The following is a 13,497-nucleotide window of genomic DNA, read 5'->3' as shown; positions in this document are numbered from 1 at the left end:
TCTGTAGTCCATCTCTTTTTCTTATGAGACCCAAAGACCCGGGGAAGACAGTAAATTGTGACTGAACTGCACAACTTAACTGCAGTTGGAAAGAAAGGGGTGTGTAGGCAATTAATTAAATAGACACTTCTGTTGCAGGTCATGGTGCTTGAATTCAGGGCCTGTGTGCTGTTCTTCATGTTTTTGGCTATCACTTGAGCCACAGCTTTACTTGTGGATTTTTGGTGGTTAATAGGATATTAGACTCTTTCCTATCAGCACTTTCCTGTCTGGACTGGCTTCAGACTGCAATCCTTTGATCTCAGCCTCCTGAGTCACTAAGATTAAGGTGTCAGCCACTGGCACCTGACTGAGATACTACTTTTGTGAGGAATACAATCAACAGTTATGGATTAGGTTTTAACACTGATCCTCATATTTACATGTTAATATTTATTCAAATAGTTTCCTGGCCATTTTTATGTGACCAATAGCTTTAATATAAATTTAGTGTTTAGAAGCTTGATTCTGGATTCCTAAAGCAAATATTCAGAAAAATGTCTGATTTATAAAAGGACACAGTTCCTAGAGGGGAAAAAGGATAGGGAAAAATCAAGAAAAACATTTTTGTTGAAGAAATGTAAGTGCTGTTATGACACTATTTATCTGTATGAAATCATAAAGTTTAAATAACAAATTTTCTTTGAGTTCTTTATGGTAAGGATATGAAATTAAAAATAGGAAAAATGTTCTTGTTTTAATTTAATATTAAAACTAGATTTGGGAGTCAAACCAATTTAGTCAACCAGTCTTAACCGAACCTTCATTCTGCTCTCATACTTTTGAGAAAAGGCAAAGCTTTCAGTTACTATAAGATAAAACTCACCACGACTGAGATTGTCCTTATATATAACTTTGGTGGCCTTAAAGTAGACTCTGAGTGTGTAAATCAATTGCTTATATCTGATTCATAAGGAGACCATTAGAAATCCATTTGAAATTAGAAAAAAAATACTGAAACCTTGGTACACAAACAAAAACAAATGTCATTCAATTATAGCACCTACTAAGGGCCAAAATTAATTAAGTTAATCAGAAAATAACCTGCAAAAGTACAATGCCTTTTAAATGAAACAGACAGTGAATAATAAAATTTGCTAACAGAAGACATGATAATAGTTAAGAGTGTTAGAAGGCCTGAGTGATTAGCCAATTGCAGTGAATTTCTAACAAATCTCAGGCCTATCAAAGAGTAAATTTTTAGAAATTGAGGAAGAGAATTAGGAAGTGTTCATGAATCTCAATGTTCATTTGAACTTGAAGGATTAACAAGGTACCTAACTAACGTAGATGGCATTGCCATTGTCCGTTCTTCTGTGGACAGTGTGAATGAATGAATACTCCTCAGTAGGTTATAGCGTTAGGTGGGTTATACTCCACATTGTGTAATACTTCTGATTTTAATTACTTTTATTTTAGAAATATGTGGAGGCTACAGAGATAGTTGCCAGGTTATGCAGAAGATGATGTGTTGCTCTAAGCAGGTAGCCCTTATTGATGTTAATCTATATCCGAGGCCACTCTTGGATTAATTATTTCTATGGCATCTTCCCCTTTCCCCAGTGTATCCAAGGAACTCACCAGTAATACATTATGGAGTAAATAAATTTGAAATGCAGAAATGTTCACTGTAAATATAATGGATTGAACGATTCCAGGCAGGGGGAATTAATGTTTACATTATTTGTTAGCTCTTCCAGGGTGTGTGCTCAGCCTCCAGTTTATGTACACCTTCCCATACTCCCTTGCAGAACAAGTGAGTGCTTTTAAAATTGCATTGCTCTGCCTGCTCATGTTCCTCAAGAAACACTAAATATTGGATTTCTGTTGTCTGCATTTGAATCAGATAAAAGAAAATACCAGTGGACTCAATGGAAAGCTAATGAATTTGGAGCCATTCAAGATTGGTTTCTATCAAACAGTAATATATAGCATCCACCTAAGAAACTGTAGAACTTGTGGGTCTCAGATCTGGAAAAGCCTTCTGCCTTGCTATGAAGGATATTACAATGAAGACCTTTAGGAAAAGAGCGACTAGGAGGAGATTGTGACAATATTTCTGAATGGCCGGGCCTTTCATGTTGATACCTTTTCTAAGAAAGAAGGTACATCTGTGATTAGATAAGCAGACAGTCCTCATTAAAATCTAGATCTGAAAACTATCCTTCAGAAAATCAGGTAGCTAACGGTATCTTAAAAATCCTGATATACTCACATATGAGTATTTCATATCTAGCTCAGACTTATATGTAGAATTGTATTTAAACAAAATAATTTTTGAACTAAATTATGTGGGAGAAGTAATTTCTGCAGAAAATCTATTTTATGACAGCTTATTTCTGAAAATTATTAGAACAGGAAACACTCATATGTAGGAATACAGTATGTGCTTTTGCCTGAATGCTGAGAAACACTTTTTGAATAAGAGAATAGATGAATTAATACCCAATAACATGAAAAAATCTGAATTACAAGGTTCTGTTTACATGCTTTTTATATGACTAAAGGAACAAGTCTCCCTTCATGATAGTAGGGACATATTATTGGGATGTCATACTAAGTCTAGAAACTCAAAGAACTTCCTGGATCCAAATCACTTGCAAAATAACAATCAATCTTCAACAAAAATTGAAATGTTAAGTCATTTGAAGGAACAAAATGGAAGGACTTTATTTTTGATATATTCTCTTTATTTTCCCCCATGAAGCTGTAATTTCTCTAGAATTACTTAGTGGCTTACTTTTTCTTAAAGAAAAAAAAAGGAAAATTAAAGTAACTCAAACAACTGACTATGATGTTTGTTATTTATTTAGTTTTAGCCTTTGCAGAAATAAGATTCTGACCCAACTTGAGTTTTTAATTTTGATAAACGTACACAAAAATTCGATGATATCTGTTCTCTATTATAGACATATACATGTTTAACTTATACTAAGTCTTAGAACACACGACTTGGAAAAGTTCATAGGAAATGTTCACAGACTGCAGTTGCCTGCTCGACATTGTATTAGACATGACTCACTATAAAGAAAGAGCAGTAAATATCAAAATGTATCTGGGTCCAATAGGGGAATACATTAAGGCTTCTAATGACCAAAGTCAATTCAACTTTAGCATAATGGATACATTTTGAAGCATCATAGCAGTTAACGTGGCATGGCTCAGTACTAATTTTGCATTTGCTACAATTCTACAACTTCTCTAGACATACAGTAAACAAAATTAACACACATAGGATACCATGTTAACTGCTTTTGGAATCCCATGGAAAAAAATAGTATTTTTATTTTATTTTATTACTTATTTCTGCCATTTACACTCAGAACAATTGGTGAGATTTGGATGATATCTACCAATCTTTTTGCCTCCAGTTTGGGACCATGCTTTTCTGATCTCATTCCAGTACAGAGTTCCTGTGCCCTTGTCACCAATGAATTTTGAGATTTTTCCATTGGCCACGACCCATTTGCAGTATTTAGCTGGGAGATCTGGTGGCTCAAGGTTGAGTTAGAGTCCATGGACTTAGCTCTTTGACTATCTGGGGAGTTTTAGTGTCCCTGGGATCTTATTGGGCCTTCCATGGGATTTGATGCCTTTCTTTATACATTAATATTTATATATGTATGCTTAGACATACATAGATATAGAAAATATACACATTTAACACACTATAATATATAAAGCACATGTATAGTCACATATAAATATGTATTGTCTTTTGCAAATGAAGAAAAAAAAAGAAAGCAAGCAAAACAAGACTGACCTGACCTACCTGTACTCGGCTCACATTCAACAAAATCTTCATCATCACTTGAACATTCAGCCGATGAAACAAGGTCATCTGAGGTTGGCTGTTCATGTCAAGGAAAAAAGACATGGTGGGGCGGGGGGATGGAGGAAAGAAAACAAAGAAAGGAGATTAGTAAATCAATCAATGTACAGAAGCATCAGAGTCTTGTGGCTTTACCATTTATTCCACCATTACATTAATGCTGTCTGTTCACACTGGTCCAGCCAATCTGTGTGGTTCTTCTCTCTGCTGAGGACCAAACAGATTTCAGGACACTCATGATGATCCTACTCATCCCTAAGAATTCCCATCCTGTGCCTGATGCTCATTTCATGCTTGACAGTCAGAAGGGCAGGAGAAGGGCTGTGGAGAAGAATTAGGCTGACACAGGATGCAGGAAGGCTCTGTGCTTTGGGGAGAATTCCAGTGCATATGGTGTGTGGTCTCAAGTGCATGATTGGGTGACTGTGAATCTATAAGCAGCATGCATAATGAGTTAGCACGGAGGAATGCAGTCTGTTCATTGGAGCATAATGGCTTCTCTCACTAGTGGTGATTCTTTTCCTTAATTGCTGCAATTAGCTGAATTAGTCCTGGGGACCAACAGACTGATAACACATGACAGCTTCCAGACACAGGTATAAGGCTCTTCCTGAAGAGAGCACAACAAATTTCTACTGCAATTGTGTTAGTTCAACTTCATTTTTTTGAGTCTTATAGAAATGCTACATGTTCAGTAATCTTAGAAAATACACAGAGGACCGTGCGTATTGGCAGTAATTAAAGTCCTTGTTACATAGGACGTCAATTAATTAATCACTATTGAATTTTGTACTTCACTTGCAATATCTGAAAGTACTTGCTGTATCCTGAGGGGGTCCCTATTGGTTCCAGAGAAATGAAGAGCATTCTTTTGGCATTTCTTGCTTTAAGGGGACCTTTACCAGGCCCAGTTCCCATTATTTGGGGAATAGAGATGGAAGGGAATCAGTGTAAGCTGTACTAATGGAGATGACAATTATAGGGCAAGTGCCATTTTGGAAGGGCCACAATTATTGTTTGATCAGTATAAAGCCTATGCTTTGTTGAAGCAAGAAGTCGCCATAGGCAGAATAAAATGGCTTGAATTGGAGCAAGGGAGAATCTTCAATATGACTATGATCTGTGACCCTCTAAAAGATCAAGGTTGCATAAGTGAATATATATTGTATTCTTGACATTAAAACTTTATAGAAAAAGTTCAATTAGGAAAAGAAAATTGTTTAAAAATTTCATAAGTTTTAGTTATATAAAAGAATTGAGAATATGGTCATATGTTATATTCACTTAGAAATTGCTAGTGATCTGAGTATAAGGATCTTATGAAATGGTCTCCGTATGGTTTTGGTGCCTAACTTTGAGTTAATAAAATTTCATGAGCTTCTCTCAAAAACTGAGGACCAGATAGTAACATTTAAGAAGGCCACTGAAAACCTGCAGTAGAAACTCACGCCTGTAAATCCTAACTACTCAGGAGACTAAGATCTACAGACTTATGGTTCATAAACAGCTCAGGTATAAAAGTTCACTAGATTCTATCTCCAAAATAACCAGCAAAATGCAAGACTGGAGACAAGGTTCCACTGGTAGACTACCAGCAGAGCCAGCAAGCCAAGTAAGTGCCAGTGAAGGAGACTCAGTTGAACAAGTATGTGAATACAATAGAAAACTCCAATAGCAACCAACATATAAAATAACATTATGTTAGCAAATATGAACTCAATTCTAGGAAAGATAGCCTCATTTTTATGAATCCAAAGAATGGTGATGGTTTTCCAGGCTCTTCCTCTTAATGTAAGTTCCTCCCTCTTGTGCTATGGACAATGTTGTTCTCAGTGCTACTGGCAATTTTCCTATTCCATCTCTACCTTAGTTCTATCCCCGCCCCCCAAATGGACTCCTAACGATACCCTGCAGACTCCATACACTTGTTCTTACACTTTCTGAGCCCTGCCCTTCCTTTGCAAGAATTTCATTTTGCTAATCTTTATAGACATGTAGAACTACATGCAACACGGTCACATAACTACATGTGACATATAATGGAATCCATTGTTACCAGGAGCTCCCGTATGCAAGCTGAGACTCAAAGAATGTTAATGATAGCTATATAGCTGTATAGCGAGCCATGTGTGTGGAAGAGGCTTGACCACCGACAGCACACCTGTAATTTCAGCTTTTCTACTTACAGAGCAGGAAGAAGAGTGGAAGGTATAGGTTGGGGGAAGTTATTTTAACAAAAAAACTATCTTAGCTGGCTAATTAATCAATCCATCAATAAGTCATGCATAATAATGTGAGTATGCACTCTACCTTTTAAGATCCTGACCTTATTAGGACTGTTCATTGTTGATAATCCATTACTTACATTTTTTGACACCCCCACCATTCCATTTCTGAAGGTTAAGAAAAATACATACATAAAGAGCTTCAAGAGGGCTGGGAGCATTGGCCTAGTGTAGAATGCTTGCCTAGAAAAGGACATAGCTAATAAATTAATTAGGAAGCCTACAGAGTGGGAGAAGATCTTCACCAACCAAACAACAGACAAAGGCCTCATATCTAAAATATATCAACAGCTCAAAAAATTGAATCACTCCAAAACTAATCTCCAAAGTAACAACCATCCCATTAAAAGATGGGCCAAAGACTTAAAGAGAGTCTTCTCTGAAGAAGAAACGAAAATGGCCTATAGACACATGAAGAAATGCTCCACATCACTGGTCATAAAAGAAATGCAAATCAAAACAACTCTAAGATTCCACCTCACTCCAGTTAGAATGGCCAGGATCAGGAAAACTAATAACAACAGATGCTGGAGGGGATGTGGCCAGGAGGGATCACTACTACACTGTTGGTAGGAGTGCAAACTCATTCAGCCACTATGGAAAGCAGTGTGGCAGTGCCTCAAAAGGCTAAACATAGAGATCGCCTATGACCCAGCAATTCCACTACTTGGCATTTACCCAACCATCCAGAAACTAGGGCATACTAAATCCACTAGCACAACAATGTTCATTGCAGCATTATTCACCATAGAAAAAATATGGAACCAACCTAGATGTCCCTCAGTTGATGAGTGGATCAACAAGTTGTGGTATTTGTACACAATGGAATTCTATGCTGCTGTCAGAAAAAAATGACATCACCCCATTTGTTAGGAAATGGAAAGTCTTAGAAAAAATCATACTAAGTGAAGTAAGCCAGACTCAAAGGAACTTAGGCTCAATGGTTTCCCTCATTTATCATAACCAGTAGAAACCTTGGGCTCTCCTAGCAGAGATTTGCAATAGAGCAAAACCTTGATACATAAGGCCATATAGTATGAAGCTAATTGAAAAGACCACCAGGATATTGAAACAAAAGCCATATAATGAATGATTGTTGTCCTTAATGTAATATGTTATCTCTCATCTCTTTTGCTGTCCCTTGGTTATCTCATATTGTTACAGTATCTCACTTTGTTATCTGATATATTGGATTTATTTGTATTTGGCTATTTGAAATTGGATAGGGAAGGGGGGAAAACCAAGACGGGGGGGGTGGAGGGGCGGGTAATGGGGACCAAGACATGTGAAAGGGTATCAATATATGTGAATTAATGTACCCTCTAACTGGCAAATATCATGTAACCCTTTTATTAATTACAATAAAAAATATATGAAAAAAGAATGCCTGCCTAGAATGCACAAAACACTGGATTGAAGTCCTCAGTACCACACACACACACACACACACACACACACACACACACATACACAATTTTCCCACAATCATATCCACTTTAGTTTCTGAAAAGCTTAGTTAGAATTGCTGATAAGAGGTAATGGAATTTATCTACTATTATATTTACTGTATGCTTTCTCCAGCCTTTGCATTAAACAGTTAACACATGCTAATTCTTTTAGAACTCTAAGAACCTAAGGGATAACACTACAAAGGTTCTCAAGTGACCACATTGCTTTAGGAGACTTGCCTATCCATTTTGCTTTTTTTCTTTAACATTCTTTCCTTCCATGTCAAATTTTCCGTGTGTTTTCCCCTCTACAATGACCATGAGAAGCTTTCATAAATCCATTTACAAATGATATACATTTCAAATACCATTATGGTTATAATACTTAAGGCAGCAATAAAGATCTAGGATCACCTAGAAACTCCATAGTCTTGTCAGGGACTGGATTGTAAGATCTACCATTTGCAGTGTATTATCTTGAGTCAAGGGACTTCATTCACTCATTCACCATTTACTCATTCATTCACATAGGTGGTTAACTTTTTATAGAGCATCCATGTGAAGCGTCTCAGTGCTGAGGAAGGAGATGAACAGGGCATTCATCTCCTCTGGGAATCTGGTCTCATGAAACAGCCAAGCACACATAACATAGAAAACTGAGTGTGGTAACAAGGGTAAACATAAGATGCCAAAGAAGTAAGTAGCTGGACAGTAGAGTTATCTCCTAGGCAGAAAAAAGGTGAAAAATGATCCCTAGAGGAATAGATGGGAATTAAAACAGGAGAAAGCCAGGTCTGAAGGCTGGAGAAACCAGTTGTATTTCTGGTATAATAAACAGCATGTGTAAAGGGGTCAGGAGTGTGGATTAGCTCAGTTTATTTGCAGATCTACAAGAAGTATGGAATGACTAGGGTGATGAGATGTTCTGGAAAGATAGTGTGACAGCAATTTGAATTACCATCTTACTCTAGACTCCTTGCTAACAAGCATAAACTCAATCCTGCCCTGTTAGACTTTTTTCTGCCCTCTGAGGCACCAATACCATTTGTCACATCCCTTGGAAAGCGATACTGGCTTCATTCAGATCCTTGGTTGTGCTTCAGAATGATAACAGGTCTCTCAGTACAGGATAAACACCTCATTTCGCTCTCTCAATAAGCAGAGAATATTTTCCTACCCTTCTGTATATACATATATATGTGTGTGTGTGTGTGTGTGTGTATAAACCAAGATCTATATTAAAAACATTTTTCTCTTTTAAAATACATATTCTATACATTTAAATCCACAGATTGAAATTACTTAGTTCTGTATTAGTTCTTATAAAACAAAAAGATAGTTATTATTGTAACTTTCAATAAAATGTGTGGCAAGAACCCTCTTTATTCCTTTCCTTTTCTTATTACATTTATATTCTCTTTGCTTTTCCCCTAACAGTGCTTACTGAAATCACCATAAAATAAAACAGGCAGTGAAGAAAGCTCAAAATTCTGTCCACCCAGGTAAATTTATAGGTCTATTTACCTTCCAGTTCTTTCAATTTCACAGACTTGACTGCTCATTTTCCTCCAGTGAATTATTGTTTCTGTAATCCTTTGCTTCTAATTGCTCATTCTGAAAGCTCTACCCCATCCTGGTACTGAGATGCTTTCACAATGCTCTTTATCATTATTCATTAGATGGTGTTGAGAAAAGTGACTTTCGCCATGATTGGAACTACTCAAGACATTTTTCGCCATGACTGCCCAATTGCTTTTTGTGACTTTAAATTCCAAGCCTTAGCCCTTTATCTTATGCTGGCACTGGGCTAATCATTTGGGATATAATCATTTTTTCTCTACCCAGTTCTATGGAAGCATGCTTATTTGACTGAGATTAAGTATAAGATAAAATTTAGGTCTTGTCACAGAACAGCTTTATGAAATTATAAATAACACACTCAAGAATGATGATTCTCTTTCTTCCAGGGAAGAAGGAAAAGAGAAAGGCCCATAAATATTCTGAAGTTCCATCAAAAACAGCTATACATCTTCACAGCTGCTCCATGCTAAAAAGAATCAAATTCCTTTAAATGCTCAATGTTCTAGATCTTTCCTCTCTACACTTCAATTCAGAGATGAGGGTGGAGTTGGTACTTGAAGTTTCTTATAAGAGAGAGATTTCCATCAAATAAAAGATGGGTCTGTTTACATAAAAGATGTTGGGGGAGATATTACAAACATGTTTTCAATTACCAAGCGCCTCCTTCCAATCTCAAGTAAGATCTGTGTGTATGTGCATGACTGTCTTAGGGCTGTTCCTGAACATTTGTGCTCAGGGCTAGCAAGAGCTCTGCCTCTTGAGCCACATCTCCATTTCCAGCTTTTTGGTAGTTTTGGGAGTTTGGAGATAAGAGTTTCATGGACTTCCCTGACCAAACTGGCTTTGAATCTCATACCTCAGAGCTCATTCAGCTCAGTAGCTATGATTACAAGTCTGAACTACTGACACTTAACTTAAGCAAGTGTAGCCATCTGAATAAATTTACTAAGTTCATTTATTTACTAAATTACTAAATAAATATAATAAATTTGTTTACTAAATTGTTGCCATCACAGATTTGTATATTTGGATTGTATTACATGCGCGTCACCCCCCCCCCACACACACACACGCACGCGCACACACACATGTACACTTGCATTCAATGAAAGATTTTCAAAAGAAAGGAATCCTAGGGCTAGGCAAGCCCATTACAAATCTTCATCCATTTTCTTCTATCTCCATGTCACACAACAAACCAGTACAGAAAGACTCCCAGAACACAGGAAGCTTGTATAAATATGAGGTCCATGTGTTCACTTTATTTTGACTAGACATATCCTCTACAATCATTTGCAATGGACATTCCTGTGACAAAAAATAAAAAAATAAAAATAGGCTTATCGGTCCCAAGCATTGAGCATGAAGATACAGCATAGGGAAGGTCTTAAATTACCATATGAACAAAGTTCTAGTCTGGTTAAGGTACCTGATCTTGCATTCTGCCTTTCTGGGTCTAAACATCTAATGTCAATACCCTGAGTTAGCACTCTTTTTGGGGTAAATGGCATGTGAATTTTCAAAGTATCGTTTTTGTTTTTTCTCTATTTATTCAAGAGAATAATGTGTCACATATATATATGAGGAGATGTTTGCCTTACTTGGCTCAGATTATTACGAAGTAAGAAAACTTTCAATGATAGAGTATTCAGTTTAAAAAAAAATAAAATTAGTTCTAATAGGACAGAGTCTACTAAGAAATCTGAATCTAAAATAAAACCTTTTGGGATATATACTCATATTTGAGCTCTCATTACTCATTTCTTCCACAGGTATTCAACTTACCTGTTTCTCTCTCTCTCTTTTTTTTTTCCTTCCCTTACAATGCATATACTGGAGCAGGCTAAAGAATGACATGAAGTATAATAACTTCTGCTAATGAATTAGCCTTTAAGGAAATCCTTTTGTAGACTTAAGATTTAATTAACAGAAAAATAAAATAAAATGAGATAAAACTAAGTTACACTTTGTGATATTTTTGAGAAGCCTTGAGGTCCTTTATTTCTATCCTTGAGGTCTGAGATGATGATAGTACTAAGTGTCATATTTTGTTTGCTTTTTCTTTCCACTTTTAAGATTTTTCTTCCATCTGTTCAGAAAAGGAAAAGGTAGATCAAGAGAGAGGAGCGGGAGGAAAAAGAGGAGAGTGGGTGGAAAGGGGATTAATCTATCTGTTGTTCAAGGCAGCCTGACAGAGCAAAGAGGAGTATTGAACCACAGGAGATTAACCAAACTTCAATGTACCTTCCCAAAAGCAGAAGGAAGGCATTGCTACGTGGTGTTCCACTGATAAGCAAATCCCTCTAAATCCTTTCAATTTATTTCTTGGCCTGGAGAAATTACATATTATTTAGGAAACAGGAAAAAAAATAAAATAAAAGTACCCACTAACTCCTGCCATCTCTAGGAATCTAGATAGGGTGCCTATCGGTTATGTTGATTGTTGGTGGCTATTTTTCTTATTGATGCAGATAAATTTGGCTCTATCTAAATTTGCACCCCCCCCCAACTTGGTACAGGGGATTGAACTCAGGGCTTTATGCGTGGCAGGTAGATACTATACCACTTGAGCCATACCTCCAACGCTATTCTTTTGGTTTTTACCAACTACCTCTAGCCATTGTAAACTGATGCTAACAAATCTAGCTGAAATGCCCAAAACCTGATATACTTTTCTTACCTTCCTTTTACCCTTCATTTTGTGTGTGGGGGTGTGTGTGTGTGGTAATAGTTCCTTTTGAAATAATCTCTTTAATTCAATGTTATTATTATAAAGATCTATTTTTAAAGGAGAATGACCAAAGGCAAAAGTCAATATAATCCAGAAGTACTGGCATAGCTATCAGAAAATAGATATATAGATATTATAAGGCCCTAAAGAAGTTTCTATCAAGGACAGCCTCAGAGCTTTATTTTTCTTTTTGAAAATGCTTAATCATTATTCCATAGTGTTGGTTACTCTCTAATTCTATAACACATGTTTTAGGTGACTGTATGTTTGAATCAAATGCTCTTCCATTTGCACTTAAAATTAAGAATGAGAAGAAATGTACTTGCTACTTCAAATAAAGAAGGAAGTAGTAACATTGTCCAAAAGGAAATGTACTCATTACATGCTTACTTATGAAATGCTAACTACTGTATACCTCACCTTTATAATAACAATAAAAATTTTAAGTAAAAATGTCACTCAAGATTTAGAATAAAAAACTAACACTGAACAAAATGAAAATCAATGTCAATATTTATTGTAATTGCTGAACATTCTAACTCTTTTTCAATCCTCAAAATTTCATTAACTATCAAATAGTTCTAACATAATGAGTTAAAAAAGAAGGGAAGGTGGAAGGAGGAATAAGAACTTTGTATTTTAGTACCTTTAGACATTTTTTTTTCTTTTTAAGAAAAAAAAACCATATAGTTTGCCTGTGTATGCATTTTCACAAATTACATAGCCACCTCTGAGATTGGATCTACAAAATGTTTCTGAACATGCCCAAGGAGTGTGACATAGTTTTCAGAAGCTCAAATTATGATAAATAGCTCATGCTCCTCTAACTAGGTTCCTGGGCTTCCCTGCCAGCCTCATGGCTATGGATTAAAACCAGCTTTTTTTTCTTTCCGTTACGCTGGATGAAACAGCACCACATTCTATACTGCTACAGGACTTATAATGCCAGCACCTCATGTCTTACACTCCTGGTTTATCTGCATGATCTACTGCTCAATAACATTGCAGAGAACATTCCAGAATAAAGTTGTAGTTCTTGTAAATGTGACTTCACTCCAACTCTTTAGAATTTCGACACTCCCAGTTTAAACTCATATGATGACAATATAATTGCCTGAAGAATCAGCAGTGCCCTTTTCTGCAAAGGTAATAGGGTGGATAGAAATATCAGAATGGAGAACCAAGTCAGCAGTGGACCTTTGCTAGCAATGGCTGTAAGGAAAACTTCCTCTAAAAACTCCTACATGTGGCAGTGGCTGGGCAGGGTAGGCAATCATTCCAGGCCACCTGGTTAGGCAGTAAAAGTGAATAATGTCTAACTCTGCAGAATCATGGTCATCTTTTTAAAAAAATGATGGCAGAGAATATTTTTAATTTATATTCTGTTTCTGTGAAAGAAATCAATATGTCATTTTCTGGGCCTTATATTTATCTAAATATCTTTACTTTGGTGTGTGTGTGTGTGTGTGTGTGTGTGTGTGTTTGCCCCTAGTCTTCTAGAGAGCAAAGGAAATTTTTTTGTGTTTGTATATATGTCTCTCTCTCTCTCTCTCTCTCTCTCTATATATATATATATATATA

The 13,497-nt window shown here is 36.3% G+C and overlaps 1 protein-coding gene across 22 annotated transcripts in view; it reads right to left on the bottom strand.

Moving 5' to 3' along the window:
* Positions 1–13,497, bottom strand: part of Nrxn3 (neurexin 3) — a 1,458,248-nt gene that overhangs the window by 48,589 nt on the left and 1,396,162 nt on the right. For 11 of the 22 annotated variants that reach the window (XM_090344617.1, XM_090344623.1, XM_090344627.1 and 8 more), the window contains one exon: positions 3,803–3,890. In XM_090344617.1, the coding sequence (XP_090200743.1) occupies positions 3,803–3,890 (88 nt within the window). The remainder of the gene's footprint in view (positions 1–3,802; positions 3,891–13,497) is intronic. The other 11 variants (XM_090344618.1, XM_090344624.1, XM_090344628.1 and 8 more) reach the window with 1 other exon arrangement.

This window comes from Megascapheus bottae, chromosome 14 (genome assembly GCF_031878675.1).
Source record: "Megascapheus bottae isolate mThoBot1 chromosome 14, mThoBot2.hap1, whole genome shotgun sequence".
Lineage (NCBI taxonomy): Eukaryota > Metazoa > Chordata > Mammalia > Rodentia > Geomyidae > Megascapheus > Megascapheus bottae.
The sequence above is the reverse complement of the archived record's forward strand: the minus strand, read 5'-3'. Positions and strand labels throughout refer to the sequence as shown.